The 19,025-nt window shown below is 34.1% G+C and overlaps 1 protein-coding gene across 2 annotated transcripts; it reads left to right on the top strand.

Annotated features, from left to right (window-relative positions):
• The first annotated feature begins 798 nt into the window (after positions 1-798).
• On the top strand, positions 799-14,051 carry LOC129947298 (palmitoyl-protein thioesterase 1-like). Of its 2 annotated transcripts, XM_056057811.1 has the most exons (8): positions 799-884; positions 7,221-7,452; positions 7,531-7,673; positions 13,010-13,098; positions 13,180-13,338; positions 13,420-13,569; positions 13,672-13,798; positions 13,862-14,051. In XM_056057811.1, the coding sequence occupies exons 2-8, from the start codon at positions 7,347-7,349 to the stop codon at positions 13,985-13,987; spliced, it is 900 nt and encodes a 299-aa protein (XP_055913786.1). In that variant the 5' UTR covers positions 799-884; positions 7,221-7,346; the 3' UTR covers positions 13,988-14,051. The 2 variants fall into 2 exon arrangements, with proteins under 2 accessions (XP_055913786.1, XP_055913785.1); XM_056057810.1 differs by lacking the exon at positions 799-884 and having other exon boundaries at positions 6,809-7,452.
• The last annotated feature ends 4,974 nt before the right edge of the window (positions 14,052-19,025 follow it).

Here is a 19,025-nt window from a genome sequence, read left to right as displayed (position 1 = left end):
GAAAGCTTTTGAAACGGATAATAGTAATAATCAGTGTTGCCATAATCTCAAATTTCATAATGCTAGATTTCAAATTTTATAATGCTAGATCGTATGGGAGCTCAAAAAACAAAATGCTATATTTTAAAATCCATATAAAACGTCTTTATCGATGGTTAAAAAAACAAACATCTTAAAAAATGCAAAATAATATTTATTTTTACGTACAAATACCTAACAAACATAGGTATATAACAAAAATAAAATCAAAAATAACAAAACTTAAAGCTTTTTATGTTAATAGGTATTTACAGCACAATGTTTTTAAGTATAGGAACATTTTATAGTTAATTATTTAATTTTAAAACATTCAGACTTATCACATTCTTATTTATAGTTTTTAAAAATAAATTTCTTATCTATCTTATAATTTTAGATAAATAACGAGTTATCCCAAAGTTCTTCATATTAATACTGTTCTTCACCCTTAGGTTTTTCGCGCTTTGCTAAGACTCCAACTTATACTTCAAAAAATTCATGAGTTTTTTGAGCGTATGTGTGAATCTTCGTGATGTGGCGTTATTATGGTTAAATCAGAACGGTTTGTAATTTCAAAAAAAGAAGATTTTTTCAAACAATATGATATAATCAAACCAATCTTTTGAAATCAATTTTGGCATTCAAGAATGCAAAACTCAAAAACAATAATGCCAGAAAAGCATTTAGCATTATTTTAAAATTTCATAATGCTTTTCTCTTCTCTATAATGCTAGATCTAGCATTAATAATGCCGTTATGGGAACACTGGTAATAATCTGTCAGATAACAGAAACAGATGTTTCAAAATGAACTAAATGGAGAATATATCGAGCTTTTGAAAAAGCTTTTGAGAGTGTGTTCGTTCAGTAAGTAAGAATGAGAACATTATTATTTAACGAATGATGCACATTTAAATATTGATAAACAAATCGACATAATAAACAAATTATTTATTGTGATAAAGTTTAAACATCTTAATTCAATTTTAAAAACATTTATAAAATTAATCAAAACGAAACTTAAACTTAACGAACAAAAATTAGATAGATAGATAGATAGATAGTTTATTGATTTTGTACAATGGTTTGTTACCGCACATTTTACAATATAGTGATTTGATACAATGTATCTTTCAGCTAAAATAGTGTGTTTGTTTATAAGTTTTATATAATTTTGACGGGGGGAAATAACAATAAAATCCTCCATTTAATGTAAGAATAAAAAAAGAGGCTGGGATGCGACCCACACTAATAACTTCCCATCCCGTCTGTCGATTTGTCTTGCTTAAAAGTTTGTCTATATGTACTCGTATCAATTTTTACCAAATTTCCGTACTATTTTTTGCAGATGTTATTTTTTATGAAAAACGGACTGTTGGATTTTTATATAAAAATTACTGAATATCAAAACAATATTTTCTGTGAAATAAAATACGTTTGAAGCCAATATTTTTAATTTTTGAAAAGCTATTTGAGTCGAAAGTAAATTTTTACCAAGTTTTAGTATTGTTTTTTTTAGAGTTTTATTTTTTGTAAAAAATTGTCAATTCGATTTTTCTCAAAATTTTTCCTAATGTTGAAAACAATATTTCTTATAAGTACAAATTAATTAAAAGCTATTATCTCAAATTTTTGAAAAGACATTTGAGTCGAAAATCATTTTTTACCAACCTTTGTTAATTTTTTTCGGTTTTTAATTTTTTGTAAAAAAAACCGTCAATTCGATTTTTTTCAAAATTTTACTGAATGTTGACAATAATATTTTTTGAAAGATAAAAGTAAATTAAAGCCAATATCTCAAAGTTTTGAAAAGATATTTGAGTCGAAAATCAACTTTTACCTACTTTTATTAATTTTTCTTATGGTTTTATGTTTCGTAAAAAAACTGTCAATTCGATTTTTCTCAATATTTTTAGAATATTGAAAACAATATTTCTTATAAGGTAAAATAAGTTTGCAGTCTAAATTTGAAGTTTTTGTAAAGATATTTGAATCGATATTCAATTTTTACAAACTTTGAGTAATATTTTTTTTTTTTTTTTTTTTATTTTTTATAAAAAAAAACTGTCAATTCGATTTTTCTCATTTTTTATCAGATGTCAAAAACATTATTCTTCGTTGCACAAAATTGTTTTGGAGATGAAATCATATTTTAGTCGTAAAATTTGGAAGGTGACCAATTTTTTTCAGTTTTTTTCATTTATAGACCGTTGATTTCACTTTACAATTTATTATATAAAATTTAGTTAAAGTCTCTAGTGTTTTTAGTTCGTAAAATATTATGGGTCACTTTTTTCAAACTGCTATGGTAAAAAAACCACCAACGCAATTTTCTGGAGAACCCTTTCTGCATATTTCTGCCTTTTTATATGTATAACAAAATATATTTGAAATCGATATCTCTTCTGGTTCTTGAGCTATGGACGACGAAAAAAACGTCGAGAAATGTCAAAATTTTTAATTTGACAAATCGGATCCATTACAATTAGGGAGGTTAATAAGTTTTTTTCAGGTTTTTCTTTTTACTTTTTTCGATGAAAAAGTCAGTTTTAAGCTTTAATTTGCAGTCATTTTATTGATAGCATACCAATGTACATTTTTGTCTTGAAAAAATCATGTTCAACATCATTTTATTGTAATTAATTCAATAATTTAGAGTAATCACTACGAATTTCTTTAAATTTCATAATTAACCTCGAATTATTGTATCAAAGATGCGTTCGAAGAACCATCAAGTTAAGGGTGCAAGCGCAATTTTTTTATTGAATTCTAATAAATTTTCGTTAACGAACGGCCCAATTTTTTTTTTGCAAGTAATTAGAATCTGTATCAATTTCACTAATCCAAGTATATTTAACTTCCCATAGGAAGTTATTGTAATGGGTCCGATTTGTCAAATTAAAAATTTTGACATTTCTCGACGTTTCAAGGTCCCTAGAGTTAAAATAAAATATTTTTAGAAAGATGTCTGTGCGTGCGTGTGTATGGACGTTCGTACGTCCGTACGTCCGTACGTTCGCGACGTTTTTTTCGTCGTCCATAGCTCAAGCACCAGAAGAGATATCGACTTCAAATAAATTTTGTTATACAGATAATAAGGCAGAAAGATGCAGAAATGGCTCTCAAGAAAATTGCGTGGGTGGTTTTTTTACCATAGCAGTTTGAAAAAAAAGTGAAAATTTTGGTTAACCCTAAATACCTTACGAACCAAAAACGCTAGAGACTTAAATTAAATTTTATATATTATATTGTAATGTGATACCAAACAGATATATTTTTTGAAAAAGTCAATAAAACTGAAAAAAAAAATTAGTTACCTCCAAAATTTTACAACTGAAATATGATTTCATCTCTAAAACAATTTTGTGCAACGAAGAATAATGTTTTTGACATCTGACAAAATTTTGAGAATCTAATCTAATTGACAGTTTTTTTATAAAAAATAAAAATCTAAAAAAAAACATTACTCAAAGTTCGTAAAAATTGAATATCGATTCAAATATCTTTTCAAAAACTTGAAATTTAGGCTTTAAGCTTATTTTATCTTATAAGAAATATTGTTTTCAACATTTTGAAAAATGTTGAGAAAAATCGAATTGACAGTTTTTTTACAAAAAATAAAAACCTAAAAAAAAAAATTATAAAAGTTGGTAAAAATTGATTTTCGACTAAAATATCTTTTCAAAACTTTGAGATATTGGCTTTAATTTACTTTTATCTTTCAAAAAATCTTGTTGTCAACATTCAGTTAAAGATTGAAAAAAATCGAATTGACAGTTTTTTTATAAAAAATAAAAACCTAAAAAAAAATGTATAAAAGTTGGTAAAAATTTACTTTCGACTCAAATAGCTTTTCAAAACTTAAAAATATTGGCTTGAAACTTATTTTATTTCACAGAAAATATTGTTTTTGATATTCATTAATTTTTATATAAAAATCCAACAGTCCGTTTTTTCATAAAAAATTAAATCTACAAAAAATAATACGCAAATTTGGTAAAAATTGATACGAGTACATATAGACAAACTTTTAAGCAAGACAAATCGACAGACGAGATGGGAAGTTATCAGTGTGGGTCGCATCCCAGCCTCTTTTTATAGTTTGTTTTTAATGATTTAAGCTTGCAACTATTTTTCAATTCCATTTTTAATATAAATATTAAATTTAAAAAAATATATAATCGCAAAACACCTTATCCATAACATTTCTTGATTGATGGAAGCATACACGTACATATTTGCTATCAAAAAAAGCTATGCATCAAAGGAACACCTATATTTAAAAAAAGCAAATCAGAACGATTATAGCGAACCTGTCGAATAAATGCAGAGCAAATAAAATGAAAATTTTGACATATATCACAAAATAAAAACGTCTTAAAATCGTTCTGAATTTATGCACAACTCATTCAATAGATCAAGTAATTGACATTAATGTTTATTGTTGACGTACAGAAGTTTTTTTTAGTAAATTCCAACAGTTTAACGCAAAATACAATTTTCATTCATTCCTTCAAAATGTTTTGTTAACAAACTTCAAGTTTACTTATTATTGTTTGAAGGGTTTAATTTAAGTGCCGCTAATAATGACAAAAATTAATGAGTTTTACGTATATATTTTTGTTTTTCTTAATATAATAAATACTTCCATAGATTACATTTTGTAAATGCACAACATAGAAGAAAATATACATAAACAATAGTTTCAAGATATATAGCAGAGGTTAGTGCGGAAACAAATTTTTGAATAAGCCAATATTATTTTAGGAATGCGAACTTTAGCAAAAAAAATTGCATTAATAGGTCTCAAATATTTCATACCATATTTAATTTTTCATATTGTAAGATGTCTAGAAATGTTCATATTCTACAAAATTCGTAATTTTATGCGAAAGCATAGAAGATAACATTATTTAGTCAAGAAGTATGCATTTTCCGCGTTCACCGATTTTTTTCTATTGGTTGTTCGGTTTCCCCATACTTTAATGAAAAATGTTACTCAAATCTATTTATTGCACTCATTTAGTTGGTATTTTTTGTAACCATATTGCCTATTTCTATTCCTTAAAGATGCTCTACAAGTGGTTCCCTCAAATTTTTATTCCAAAATCTAACTACAAACAAAATTCTAACTCTAACAAAGTCCCTCAAAAATAAATTTTCAGCAATATTTCTGCAACAAACAAAACTAAAATTTGGTCTTGAAATTATTGAACTGCATAAATGATGAAAATGCTAATCTAATTGAGAAATCTGAACTAGCTAAAGTTTGCAATGGAACTTCACAAGTATGATTCTCGTAGCATTGTCTGTACAAACAAAATACGGAGGCACCCGCCTATTGTTTCCACCTGAATTTCTAACGTCGCCGAAAAAATGCTCGAAGCAAACTACACCTGAAAAAACTGTCTGTCTTGTTGTTTTACAAAGTATTGAGTTACACTTTTGTCCATTTCCAATCATATTTAACCAGTTACAGCGCATGTTGCTATGTATTTGGTCAGTTTTATTTAATTTAATATACATTTACAACATTTATTGGGATTGAAAAGCTATACAAATTTTCCAATTTAAGACCATGTCAGCACTTCAGATTCTGTTGGCTCGGATTGTTGCGTTTTTGAAAGAAGGCCAAAATGAAGCCGGAACACTAAATGTAAGAATGAGTCTGGTTTTTGCATCATTTCACGCACACTTTCTCACATTTAGTGTGCACTTGTGCAGTTAGCTTGTAGGCAAACCGAAATGTCAGTCTGAGGTTCCCATCTTGTTAAATGGAGTATTTTTGGTCTATAGGTTTTTGAGCTCTCCTTTTATGAAGGACCTCATTTGATATATGCTGTTTGGTCAGAAAATCCTTAGGATGTTACGAAAACATCTATTCACGAAGGTTTGCACCTTTCTTTTACCTGCTGAAGTAACCTCCCAAGTGCTGCACTTATTGTGCGAAACAATCGTCTAAACGGACAATATAAAATTGGCTATTGACACCTAATTGGATGCTATTGGAAGTCTTTTGACAGTTCAGCCAATCTTGTTAGATCTGCCAATCGTTAATACTAGGTAAGCTTAAGTTATACGAGTTTGAGAAGACGTACAAAACTTCTTGCATCAGCGAGGAAACCAAATCACTTAGTAGTAGGAAACAAGGCATTAGGCTGCCATTGGTAGCCCACCTCTGTAGGTTAAAAGCATGTCTGTTTGTCCTCTACAACTAACTTATCGCAAGAACTTAAATTTGACCAACTGTTTCACCATTGCCGGTCGAGAAGGTGCCCCACGAAAACCAAAATTTGTATAGGCTTTCATTGCAATATTTTAACAATTGAGTTGTGAATTCTAGTATTGAAATATTTTAATTAATATTAATTAAACCACGGCAATCTAGAAAGAGCAGTCGTGACAAAATAGATGTCCACTGAAATTGCGTGTCAATAAATGTTATGTCTAACAACTCAACGTTATTCTAAAGATAAGGGTTTGCCATTATGTTTTTATAATCAACTATATCGAATTAATTCCAGCATAGGGGCCTGATTTTCGACCACTTTTGGCACGTACATACATACATCTGTGTAGATAATTGACTTCACATAAGTCGAGCGGTTTTAAATCAAATGATCTTGAAGGCTACCCCACAGGCCCTGGCGCAAGATAATGAGCTTACCAAAATTTTCCTCCAATTAATTGTTTGTTTGGTTGGGTATATGTCATTTGTTGATCAAACTGGACCCTTATTTTATTTGGGATTTTAACTTTAAATAACAGCTAAAATAACGTTTCGATAAATTCAGCACTCAATCAATAACTCCTTAAGTTGTGACCACATCTAGAATGTTCTTTATCTTAATTTATTATTACTTTCACTTTATTTAAACGTGGAGGTATTTATACTTACTTGGCATACAATCTGGAAAAAATAAAATAAACACAAAAACAAAAGAATGCTCCAACCCAAAGACTTACATTCCCAAATAAAGTTTACCAATATTATGGTTCTATGGAAATTCGTTACCAAAACAAAAAAAAACTAAGCACAATAAATAAATGAAAGTAATGTTTATAAGAACAACAATAACTTTCAGGTTCATTAACTTTTTTTGCCACTTCATTTGTTTTCATTTTCACAAGTAATAAACTTTCAGAGCCAAACAACTCTTGACATTGCAAACTGCTCATTACTAATTGAACATTCGTACACAGGTGACGCCAAACAAGACGAGGACGCAGACGACGCACGGCTTGTGTATAGACGTTATAGATCTTATAGCCGGTAAAGACGTAAAATCGCGCAATTATCAAGGAACGTTGTCGGATTCTTTTAGGCCAATGACTTTGATTAAGAATATTTTGGTAATTATTGGAATTTTGCCATATACCTGGTGTCTAAGTGATGATGGAGATCCTACTCCTATAGTTATTTGGCATGGAAGCGGTAGGTATACTCCTATTTTTGATATTATATGAGTACATGTGGTATTTAAATAAATTTCATTTAATTTCCACTCGACAGGAGATACTTCCGAAGGAATACCTAATTCGATGATGAAACTTTTAGAAAATCATATTGATGGTGTTTACGTGAAACGTATTAAAATTGGTGCCACTCCATGGGATGAATATCAAAATTCTATTTTTATGCATCCAGATATACAGGTAGTTAATAATAATTTTTAACACTTTTAAAGTTTAAATTTATACTCGTTTTACATTTAAGCATTAAATGAACTTAGTTTTCAGAAAAGATTTTTGCTTTTTTGTCTACGATATCTTCCGTGGTTTCATGATATTCAAACATTACCGCCTTATTCACAGAGACTTTCTCTCATAAATCTTCCTTCTTTGACAAATCATAGGAAGTACTTGCAGGTTTGTTTCATTGTTGGAATAGTAAACGAACAAATTTCATCACCATCAGTTCTTGGTAGTTTAAAAATTTTCAGCAGTCTAGTTTACGTTTTAAGATTTTAAGTATATATTAAGAATTGTTAACGTTGATATTTGACGAATTACAAATAAATAACATAAATAACAGTTCAAGCCCAAAAAATTTGGTTTAAAAGTTTCAAATACCATGAGAATAATAAATCAAAAGCGTCTATATAGTGTACACATATCTCGAATAGGAAGGGATAGTTTCGCATTTTTTTGTATGAAAAAGAAAAAACAATCGGGTTTAATGACTTTCAACTTTATTCGTGAACACACCCTTTTATTCTAATCATCAAACTGATATTGCCAACTAATTCAGTAAGCTCAACATTTTCATCTCGGTAAAGCAGACGAAAATTTCCTACCGAAATTTGGAGTCAGTGATAGCAACTTTAAGAGCGTTAACTCCAATTTTTCGTCTAAATTCTCAACTTGTCTATCAGTTACAAGTTTAATTAAAAATTCGGGTACACACATTTGTTGTGTGCTGTTGCCGTGTCAGTGAGACAACAGGTTGCTCACAGTGTCGAAAATATCGCTGTCAAAGTCAGTCAATTTCAAGTCGTTCTCAAGACTTGGGCATTGATTAGACTACATCATACCGTTTTTATTCTTAAGGACCTTGGCCCACACCCAACAAGATCAAGTTAACTTATAAATTGAAGTAGATGGAATATATGAAGGAACGGAAGCTCTCCTTTTAGATTTTGAAAAAGATGGGCCAAGGAGATGAATTTCATCGTCATCTTCAGTGACGCAACTCATTTGTGGCTCAACGGGTTCGTCAATAAGCAAATTATTTAAAAATGAAATAAGTAATTTCAGAAATGGAGGGGACTTTGCAGTTTTCATGCCGAGTCCAAACTCTTGTTAATTTCACAAGAGGTATTACCCTGCGCACTAACCATCACTCCATGGGTACCACTAAGCGAAATCTAGTCGGTCTAAAATCTACATTTCCTAGATGAATCACCACTTCATCAACATAAAATAATTTGTTGGTGTGATTTGCATGCCGTCGGGGTTATTGCGTCAGATTTTTGAGTTGACATCATTCGTCATGTTACTGTGAACGTCCCGTTTTATTGAGCCTTGATAACCGATTATTTTTGGTCACAATTAGAAGACATGGATTTCAAAACGATATGTGAATTTGATAGGATGGTGCCATGAGCAACAGAGCACACCTTAAAATCGATTTACTTAAGACCAAGTTTGATGAACGAGTTTTCATAAAAAAAGGACAAGTCAAAAGCGTCTTGATTATTTTCCGAGGTTACGTTAAGTCATTGGTGTTATGCTAAGAAGCCAATGACTTTTGGAGAACTTAAAGCCAACCTTAAATCAAAAATAAATGCTGTGAAAACCCAATTGGCTTCAAATAATAAGATTAATTTTGAATACCCCGAAATTTGCTGAGCTGTCACATTTTAAGCTCTCATCTTTTGACATTTAAAAGTAATAACCACGACATTATTTTAAAATTCACTACAAAAATGGCGAACATTTCGCAATCATGGTTCTCAAAAACAAACAACTCCACTTTTTGTTCGTCGTTAAGCACTTTCTAGAACTCTTGTCCCGTTTTGGTGATGTGAAGAATGGAAACCGTAACAACTGAGAATATTGCTCAGGTTTGGCGATCATTCGTCAATCTTTACAAGTAGGTATTCACCAAATAACATTACACTATATTTTACAGACTAACTTACATGGGCCTTGAGGATTTTTAAGTTCAGTTCACTCAAGAACTCCAATCCTTCAGTGATAAGGCGGATTTTGACATCTGAAGCTTAGTTAAAAAATCAAATTGTCGCATTTGGAGTTTGGATAATCAAAGAATCATTTCTGAGTCTTTTCAGGTTCATAAATCAATTTGTCACTATTTGTTCTGGTTTTAAGGCTTATCCTCCAACTTGGCCTAGGTTAGGTTAGGTTAGGTTATAGTGGCTGTCCAAAATGAAAACGGACACACTTAGGCCAGTTTAATACCACATGAATCTTGAGGCTTCCTCCTAAGCTCAATGGAACCAGCTTGAGTCCCTTACGAAACGTGAGAGGCTGATTATACCGATATAATTTAGATAGTTTAGATCGTTAAAGAAGAATTCTCCTAGTTAATTCTTGCGTTTTCGAGCTAGAGCAGGGCATGTACAGATGAAGAACCGTTTCTTCCTCTACCTCGTCCATACAGCTTCTGCAAAAATCATTTGAGAATACGACTAGTCTCATGGCGTGCTTTCCTATTAGACAGTGTTCGGTTATGACACCTATTATCGAGCTTATATGCGATCTGCTTAGAGAGAGCAAGCACCTTGAACGTTTTAAATCCAGTGTTGGCCAGATGTTTTTTGTGACTTGACACGTGGTGATGTTGTTCCACCTGGTGCCTGCCCTTCTCACAGCGTCTTGCATTAGCAGTAGTTTACAAGTAGCGATTGGTATGCCAGTAGTATGGGCTGTACTGTACCGTTCCTGGCGAGTTCACCTGCCTTACAGTTACCTGGAATGTCTCTATGGCCCGGCACCCAGCAAAGGTGAATATTTAACTTTTGCGTCATCTCAATTAGAGATGATCGAAAGTTATAGACTGTTATAGAGTTTGTAGAGACAGAGTCCAGAGATTTGATAGCGGCCTGAGTATCAGAGAAAATACGGATGTCATATGTTGATATCACGTTTTCTTTGAGCCAAGACAAGACTTCTTTTATCGCCAAAAGTTCCGCCTGGAATACGCTACAATGATTGGGAAAGTGGAATGAGAAACTTAATTTCAGTCGTTCAGAGTACACACCTCTACCAATCCCTTCTTTTGTTTTTGACCCATCTGTGTAAAAATGGATTGACTCAACCTCCAAGAATGTCCTATCCTCCTAAAAAGATCTGGGAGTCCACCATACTGCCACACCGTACGTATAAATCGGTCTGATTACCGTTGTGTATAGCCAATGCGTGATTCTGGGTTGTAAATCCCATTTATTACCAAAAGCTTTTCTTGCAAGAAAAGAGAGCTACAGTAGCTTTTCCAATTTAGTTTTTTGTCTAAGACAAGACCCAGGTATTTAGCCTCGTCTGAGAATTTTAATTGGATTCATTTAATATAGGGAGGGTTGACAAATGGAATTTTATATCTTCTCAAAAATAAGACCAGATCGGTTTTGTCTGGGTTAACACCCAGTAAACACCGATCAGCCCAAAGTATTAGTCTGTGCAAGGCATTTTGTAAGAGTTCTTTAAGGATGATAAGATGCTTTCCTGAAACTGCTATAGCAACGTGGTCCGCATCCAGACTAGTTAGGATTTCATTCACCGCTAGGTTCCAGAGGAGAAGGGATAGAACACCACCTTGCGGTGTCCTTCTACCAACGAATCGTCTACTAGAAGAGTTGCCCAGTTTTGAGTTAATTATTCTGCTAGTAAGCATTAAATTAATTAACTCAAGAAGCGAACTCTCTACATTTAGAGATGTTAGTGCAGATGTGATTGCAAATGTGTCCACGTTGTTAAAGGCACCTTCGATGTCAAGAAAAGCAACCATAGTGAATTCTTTATGATGGAGGTAATATTCGACGGTGCTTACTAAAGTGTGTAACGGTGTTTCCACCGATTTACCTTTACAGTAGGCATGTTGAGACGAAGACAGAAGTCTTGTATTGATCTTGCCCTTAAATGGATATCAAGCAATCTTTCCAAGGTCTTAAGAAGGAATGTTGATAGACTTATAGGTCGTAGATCTTTAGGATTGACTTGGGAGCATTTACCTGCTTTAGGTATAAAAACAACTTTAACTTCTCTCCATGCCGAGGGAACATGGACCATATAAAGACAGCTGGTAAAAATTGCCTCAAGGATTGGTGCAATTATATCAGAAGTATTTTGTAATTCAGCTGGTATTATTCCATCTGGTCCTGCAGATTTAAATGGTTTGAAGCTGTCGAGAGCCCATTGTTGCTTATCCTTTGTTAATCTCTTGTGAATATGTTGTATTTGAACTTGAGCGTATATAACTGTTGCAAGTTTCGGTAAGAGAACTACCAGGAAAGTGAGTGTCCCATAGTAAGTTCAGCGATTCATTACTTGAATTTGTCCAGGAGCCGTCTAAATTTTCCGTAACCTAGAGGCTTCAGAAGTTTCTTTTATCATGCCACAGAAGGATCGCCAAGAAGATCGCTTGGATTTCCTTAGTGCCTTCTTTTAGATTCTTAGGGATTCTTTGTATTAGTCTTAATGAGAGGCTAGACTTGCAGCTTTGGCCCGGTTGAAAAGTTTTCTGCATTCCTTCCTGAGCGAGTCAAGCTCTGAGGCCCACCATTGTGGTTTGTAGCGATCTGTTCATAGCTGAGGTAAGGTCATTGACTTTGATGTCAAGTTCATTAGCTTTAGAGGAAGGACTAGATAGTCCAGGTTCTAGTAAACTCTGTAATGAGTTCCTGTATGAAGCCCCGTCAGTTTTCCGATAGTTTCGAAAAGTCAATGGACTCGGGATATCAAGACCTCTGGTCGCCACAAACCATAAGTTTGACATGGCCTTGATGCCAACCCCCATCGCTTATGGAAAGAAGTGGTCCTGGAAGCTCCCTCAAAATGCTCAAAAAGCCATCCGAGAGCTTAACTTTGACCAACTGCCATAAAACTGGACTTGACCGAACTTTTTCAAAAAATGGGTTGGTGCAACATTTAAGTTGAATGGAATTGGAACATTTTTATTTTCAATAATCAACAAAACAAAAAAAAAAAAAAAACAAAAATTGTTGTTTTTTAAAGTTCATAACATTTTTCACAGAGATCTTTTTTGCCACGTCAAAGATAAGGTCTATTCAAAACCTTTAAGATGAAATCCGTGGAATTGTCAAATCAAATTGCATTAAGGAGTTTTTTGGTGTAACCTAAGCCGTATTCGTTTTCTATCCGTGTAAACATCGATTAATTGATAAATATCAAAACCTCTTATTCGAAAACCCATTCATAAGTAGGTGTCTATGATAAAGCAGGAAAATGTTTGTTTTTAAGATCTTAGTTTCTTTTAAATATGTTGTTTATCTACTTTAACAGTTTTATAGGTTTCCTTGGTTTGCAATGAGCTGCAAAATGATTCCAAATTATCGAATGGCTATAATAGCATTGGTCTATCTCAAGGCGGTGTTTTTCTGTAAGTAAATTTCATAAATATTGAATCAGATTTTGTTCTTTTAATTGTTTAACTTGTTTAATTATTTCTTCTATGCTTAAGGCGAGCTGTAGCTCAACGGTGCCCCTCGCCTCCCATGAAAAATCTCATAACTCTTGCCTCCCCACATCAAGGAGTTTTTGGTATTCCCAAATGTCAATCAATGCAATTATGGATATGTGATATGATGAGACATTTTTTGTTCTTAGCTGCTTACAAAAGGTTCTTGTTTCGTGTTAAGTATATTAAAAGATTTTTGAGAGAATCTTATCTATTGTCACGTATCCTTTCGAATATTTCCAGTTCAACACAAAAATTCTTGATTCCTGCAACTTATTGGCATGATCCTTTTAATGAGGTCATGTACAAGTGGCATAGTACATTTCTGAGTGACATAAATAACGAAAGAGAAAAAAAGGACAAATATTTCAGGAATTTACAGAAACTTGAAAGGTAAATATACAATCCTATGTCTATGTCTATACCTATGTCTATGTAATTTTGTAATTTTTGTACATGTAAACGTTGGATTTAATTCTCAACCTAATTTTGTAGATTTATAATGGTTAAGTTTCGAAATGACTCTGTGACACAACCTAGAGAAACTCAATGGTTTGAATTTTATTTACCTGGACAGGATAGGATTATATTACCGTTGAGGGAAAGCAAGATGTACACAGAAGTAAGTGAATACGTTTCTTGTCAAGGAAAACAAAATAAGAAGAAGAAATTTTCCTTATTTCAGGATAAATTAGGACTTGCCGAAATGGATAAAAGAGGACAACTTGTTTTTTTACAACTCGATGGAGAACATTTGAAGTATTCTGATGAGTGGTTTGTTGAGAATATTATTAGATATTTAAGGAGTTGAAGAAACAAAAATTCTTTTAGTAAAAATAGATTTATTATTATTTAATTACATTATACATACCAATAAATACGTATTTATTAAGAAATAAAACAAATACTATTTTATGACTTTTTATAAATGGTTTTACGACAGAAGAATCAATAACGACAAAGTCCCACATCCAAAATTATTTCCTGAGAAACACTTGAATATTGATACGTAGGTAAAGATCATATTTAATTGTGTTCGTAATTAATACTTGGGAGATAAAATACATAATGTAAACCTAAAGAAATAAATACAATTCATTTCTTCAAATTAATTTATTTCATAGTTTTTGTATAATAAGATATGAATTTAGAGCTTTTTTGCTACCCACAGTCCACACTGACAATGTTCAGTTTGATGAACTTAAAAATGTTTAAATGATGAATTTTGGATCAAGCCTAATTGTAGTTTACAGAATTTAAGTGAAAATTGAAGATAAAGTTCTTTTTTTGTTTATTTAGTAATATTTTTGTAAAGAATTTCAGGAATATTTTATTTTTTAAATAAATAAACAATTTAGGTTGCACAACAGTCCATTTTGATCTAAGGCCTAGTGGCTTTCAACTCTTAACCTTGCTTGAGCGCGAGTAATGTTGTCAGGGATGGAAGGGACCTACAGTTTAAAGCCGAAACCGAACGGCTATTTGGAGAAAGCGCTTTTCATGACAAGAATTACTCTTGGAGAATTTGTCAATTCTTCGCAAGAGGCAGTACCCATAAAAGAAACTTTGGATGGCTAAAGCAGGGATCTAACCCAAGACCTCTGGGATGTCAGTCCAACGCACTAACCACCATGCTACGGGTACTTCACATTATTACATACACCATATAATTTTCTTAATCAAATCTTGAGGCAATTGGTTATTTCTTCATTTGATATAGGAACGAACTTATGCCATGGTGTAGCTACTTCTAACGTAAAACTGACATAACTAACACGATACCTATGTTGTGTCGTCGGGGTGACTTCCTGGCCACGTAAGAACTTCATAGTTGCGAAGCACCAACAAGCCTCGGATACGGACGGGTTTACTGTTGACAACCTACGCAAACGAATTAAGGACAACGAACTTCGAATAGGCATGTGGAATGTTAGGTCTCTTAACAGACCACGTTGTGGCCGAAGAACTAGCGGAGGCAATAGACCGCTATAAAGCAGATATCACCGCCATCCAGGAAATACGATGGGATGGTTTGGGCAAAAAGAGGATGAAAAACTGCGATATTTACTATGGTGACTGCTACTACGAAAACCAACAGCGCTTATTTGGATGCCACTTCGTCATTGGAGCCAGACTTAGGCAAGAAGTCTTGAGCTATAGGTGCATCAATGAGCGCCTCATGGCCATACGCATGATTAGGCAACATTAGCCTGATATGCGCGCACGCCCCACAGAAGAGAAAAACGATAACACCAAAGATATATTTTTCGAGCTCTTAGACAAAACATATGAGCAGTGTTCTAGCTACGATATTGATATAGTCCTGGACGATTTTAATGCCAAGCTAGGAAGGGAAGACATCTTCGGTGGAATAATTGGGAAAAACAGACTGCACGACAACACTTCCGACAAGGGATTCAGGCTCATAGATTTTGCTGCGGGGTGAAACGTCATGGTAGCCAGTAGGCGTTTACCACACCTCAACATCCACAATGGAACTTGGAGTTCTATAGATCAATCTACCGTCAACCAGATTGACCATATTGCGATCGTCGCCAGACACGCTTCCAGAATCATGGATGTACGAAGTTTCCGACGAGCTAACATCGAATCGGACCAGTACATCGTTGTAGCCAAGGTAGCACTTCGGGTTTCCAGACCCAAGGCAAAACAGGGAGGTACTGGGAGAAGGTACAACGTCGAACGGCTACAATTGACAGAGATCGCCAAATAATTTGCCGATCGAGTTACAAGTAACCTCTCTCGAAGTTCTCTGCCGCCAACACAATGTATCGAAAACTAATGGCAACATTGCCGAGATGCAATCAGAGAATTCGCCTCTGATGTGCTGGGTTTCAAGCAGCCACCAACAAGGAACCAGTGGTTTGATGAGGAATGTCAGCAGGCAAATGCAGCCAAACAATAGGCACGCAAAGCAGCGCTGCATAAAAGGACGAGAGCTGCTCATGAGCAGAAGAGGCGAGAGGAACGCCGACTTCATAGAAGGAAAGAAGCGTGCGGTCGAAAATGTTGAGAGGTCTAAAGGCAGGAATTAAGTTCGAAAGTTTTATGAACAGGTGAAACGAAATTCACAGGTACATAAACCTAGAACCGAAGGCTGCAAACACGAAAGTGGATATGGAAGGACCACTTCTGCAGACTGTATAACGGTGACGATGAACCGAATTCCGCTGTAAGTCAGGATGATCCATTCAACATAGACGACGAAAGCCAACAATCCTGTCCTCCCGACATAGACGAAGTAAAGGCTGCCATAACCAAGCTGAAGTCTAATAAAGCCGCTGGAGCGGATGGCTTGAATGCCGAGCTCTTTAAAGCAGCTGGAGATAAGTGAGGAGCATCCACCAACTTCTCTGTAAGATATGGTCGGAAGAAAGCATGCCCGATGAATGGAAACTCAGTATTGTTTGCCCGATCCTGAAAAAAGGAGACCCTCTAAACTGCACCAACTATAGAGGAATGAGTCTACTTAACATCGCCTATAAAATCTTCTCTGCCGTAATATGTGAACGTCTAAAGCCCATCCTCAATAACTTCATATTTCCTTATCAGTGTGGTTTTAAATCAGGAAAGTCCACAGTTGATCAAATATTCACATTACGGCAGATCATGGAAAAAACCCAAGAACACCAAATCGACAACCACCATCTTTTCATCGATTTCAAGGCCGCATATGACAGCATCTACAGGGACGAGCTGTATAGAGCCATGTCTAGTTTGGCATTTCTGTCAAACCCGTCTGTTTGTGCAGGATGACCAGACCATGGAGAATTTACGCTGCCCCATAAAGGTTGAAAACAACTTAACAGAACCTTTCGATGTCAAAAAAGGTTTTAGACAAAGTGATGCGCTGTCATGTGATTTTTTTAACATCGTGAATAGAATAGTGCAGAGCTCACACGTCAACACTAGAGGCACTATCTTTCAAAAGTCTGTCCAATTACTACCATATGCTGATGACATTGACATAATCGGAAGAACTCAGCCCGATGTCAATGGGGCTTTTGTGAGTTTTGAGGCAGAGGAGGCAAAAATGGGTTTAACGGTTATACAACACTCACGTCTTGGTCAAAACGTCACCATCGACAGACGTAACTTTGAGGTAGTCAAGGACTTCGTCTACCTAGGCTTCGCTGTAAACGCAGAAAACAACACCAGCGCTGAGATCAAACGCAGAATAAGTCTTGATAACCCCTGTTTCTTTGGACTAAGAAAGCAGTTGAGTGGAAAAGTCCTCTCTCGAGGGACCAAAGTGTTGCTATATAAGACCCTTATCATCCCCGTCCTGCTATACGGTGCAGAAGCAAGGACTATGACAAAGGCAGATGAAAGCACCTTGGGTCGGTTTTAGAAAAGTTCTTCGTGTGATCTACGGTCCCGTATGCATCAAAGGGGAGGAGAAAATGGGACGACGAGCTGTACGGGCTGTACAGCGAACGTAGACATAGCCAGGGTAAAAGTCCAACGACTAAGATGGCTGGGTCAAGTAAGGCGCATGGAAACCAATGCTCCGGACCCGAAAGTCTTCGAATCCACACCCACAGGGCAGCGCAGTAGATCCACCCGCGAATCAGGTGGCGCGCACAAGTGACCTCACCCAACTTGGAACGAGAAACTGGAGACATCTAGCTAGGGACCGAGCTAGATGGAGAAGTTTGTTGGGTGAGGCCCTAGTTCACACAGGACTGTAGCGCCACCTTAAGTAAGTAAGTAATTAATAATTACAAAATTCCTTTATTCTTCAATAGAAGTATAAATCGAATTTTGTCAATTATTCAAGTCAATTTAATTTACTACAGTTTCAAAATAAACAAGAAATTCCATTTCACGTCTAAATGCCCATCACCAACCTCTGGTAATATTGTATAATTAAATTATATTATTTTCATTAGTTTTTCTTTATAATTTGATGAAGAGAAATAAGACAAAACAAATTTGTTTTCTCAAAACTTCCTCATATTATTATTTTTCTGTTGTTAAATATGCGAATAAAATATTTGTTTAGAACTTTGCGAAGCCGTTTCAAAAACTATTAATAACTTTTGCTGGAATATTTGAGGAACACTCATTTTTATAGACTATTGTACTCGTATCTATTTACATATTTATATCTATTTCTTCTATGAATAGGAAGAACTAGGTGCTGTATATTAATTTTCGGCCACTGTTTCTGGACACAGACGAGATGCCAGGAACTAAATCTGGCAAACGGAGATGAGGCTGAGACTGAGAATGAGACTGAGACTGACTTTTGCTGTTCTGCACATAACGAAATTCATCTACAAAATTGTATTTGAATTACAAAATTTTGCAATTAATTTATTCCTGCACTTTGCACTCCTCGCACTTCTTAAAAATAATTCCGTAGAAGTTTTTGGCAGAAATACAAGCGAATGTTTAGGTGGCAATTACAGATTCCAGTGGTTGTTTCTATAAATTCTTGATTATGTTAATTGTAATAGGAAACACGATAGAAGCGTGCAGTTTATGGTTTGTGTCTGCTGCCAAGGAACATAGAACAACAAAAATAATGAAGACTTTGAAATTCTAAGAAATTGAAAGTGTATTTTATTAATAGGAAAATATTGTATTGTTTTTTATATGTGACGTATGATGGAAATTTTAAACTTTTTCGGTTCAGAAAATACTGATTGTTTAAATTTCACGGTAAAAATGTCTATGGCAGAGTGTTTCTTAGAAAATATTGTTTTTATTTTTCATTGTCAAAGGGAACTGCTATCACATTTTATGCTTGTCAGAAACATGTCTTCAATACATGTCTCGAAATAGAAGGTTATTTAGCAAATATAAGATAAAGTTGGTGGATA

Source organism: Eupeodes corollae, chromosome 2, assembly GCF_945859685.1.
Source record: "Eupeodes corollae chromosome 2, idEupCoro1.1, whole genome shotgun sequence".
Classification (NCBI taxonomy): domain Eukaryota; kingdom Metazoa; phylum Arthropoda; class Insecta; order Diptera; family Syrphidae; genus Eupeodes; species Eupeodes corollae.
This window is presented reverse-complemented; position numbering and strand designations above follow the sequence as displayed.

Bases quoted from the DNA above. Each gene is read 5' to 3' on its own strand.
- LOC129947298 (XM_056057811.1), top strand. From the start codon at position 7,347: ATGACTTTGATTAAGAATATTTTGGTAATTATTGGAATTTTGCCATAT. The intron at 13,099-13,179 runs GTAAGTAAATTT...TCTATGCTTAAG, and splicing joins TCTCAAGGCGGTGTTTTTCT to GCGAGCTGTAGCTCAACGGT. The intron at 13,339-13,419 runs GTTCTTGTTTCG...GAATATTTCCAG, and splicing joins TTCTTAGCTGCTTACAAAAG to TTCAACACAAAAATTCTTGA.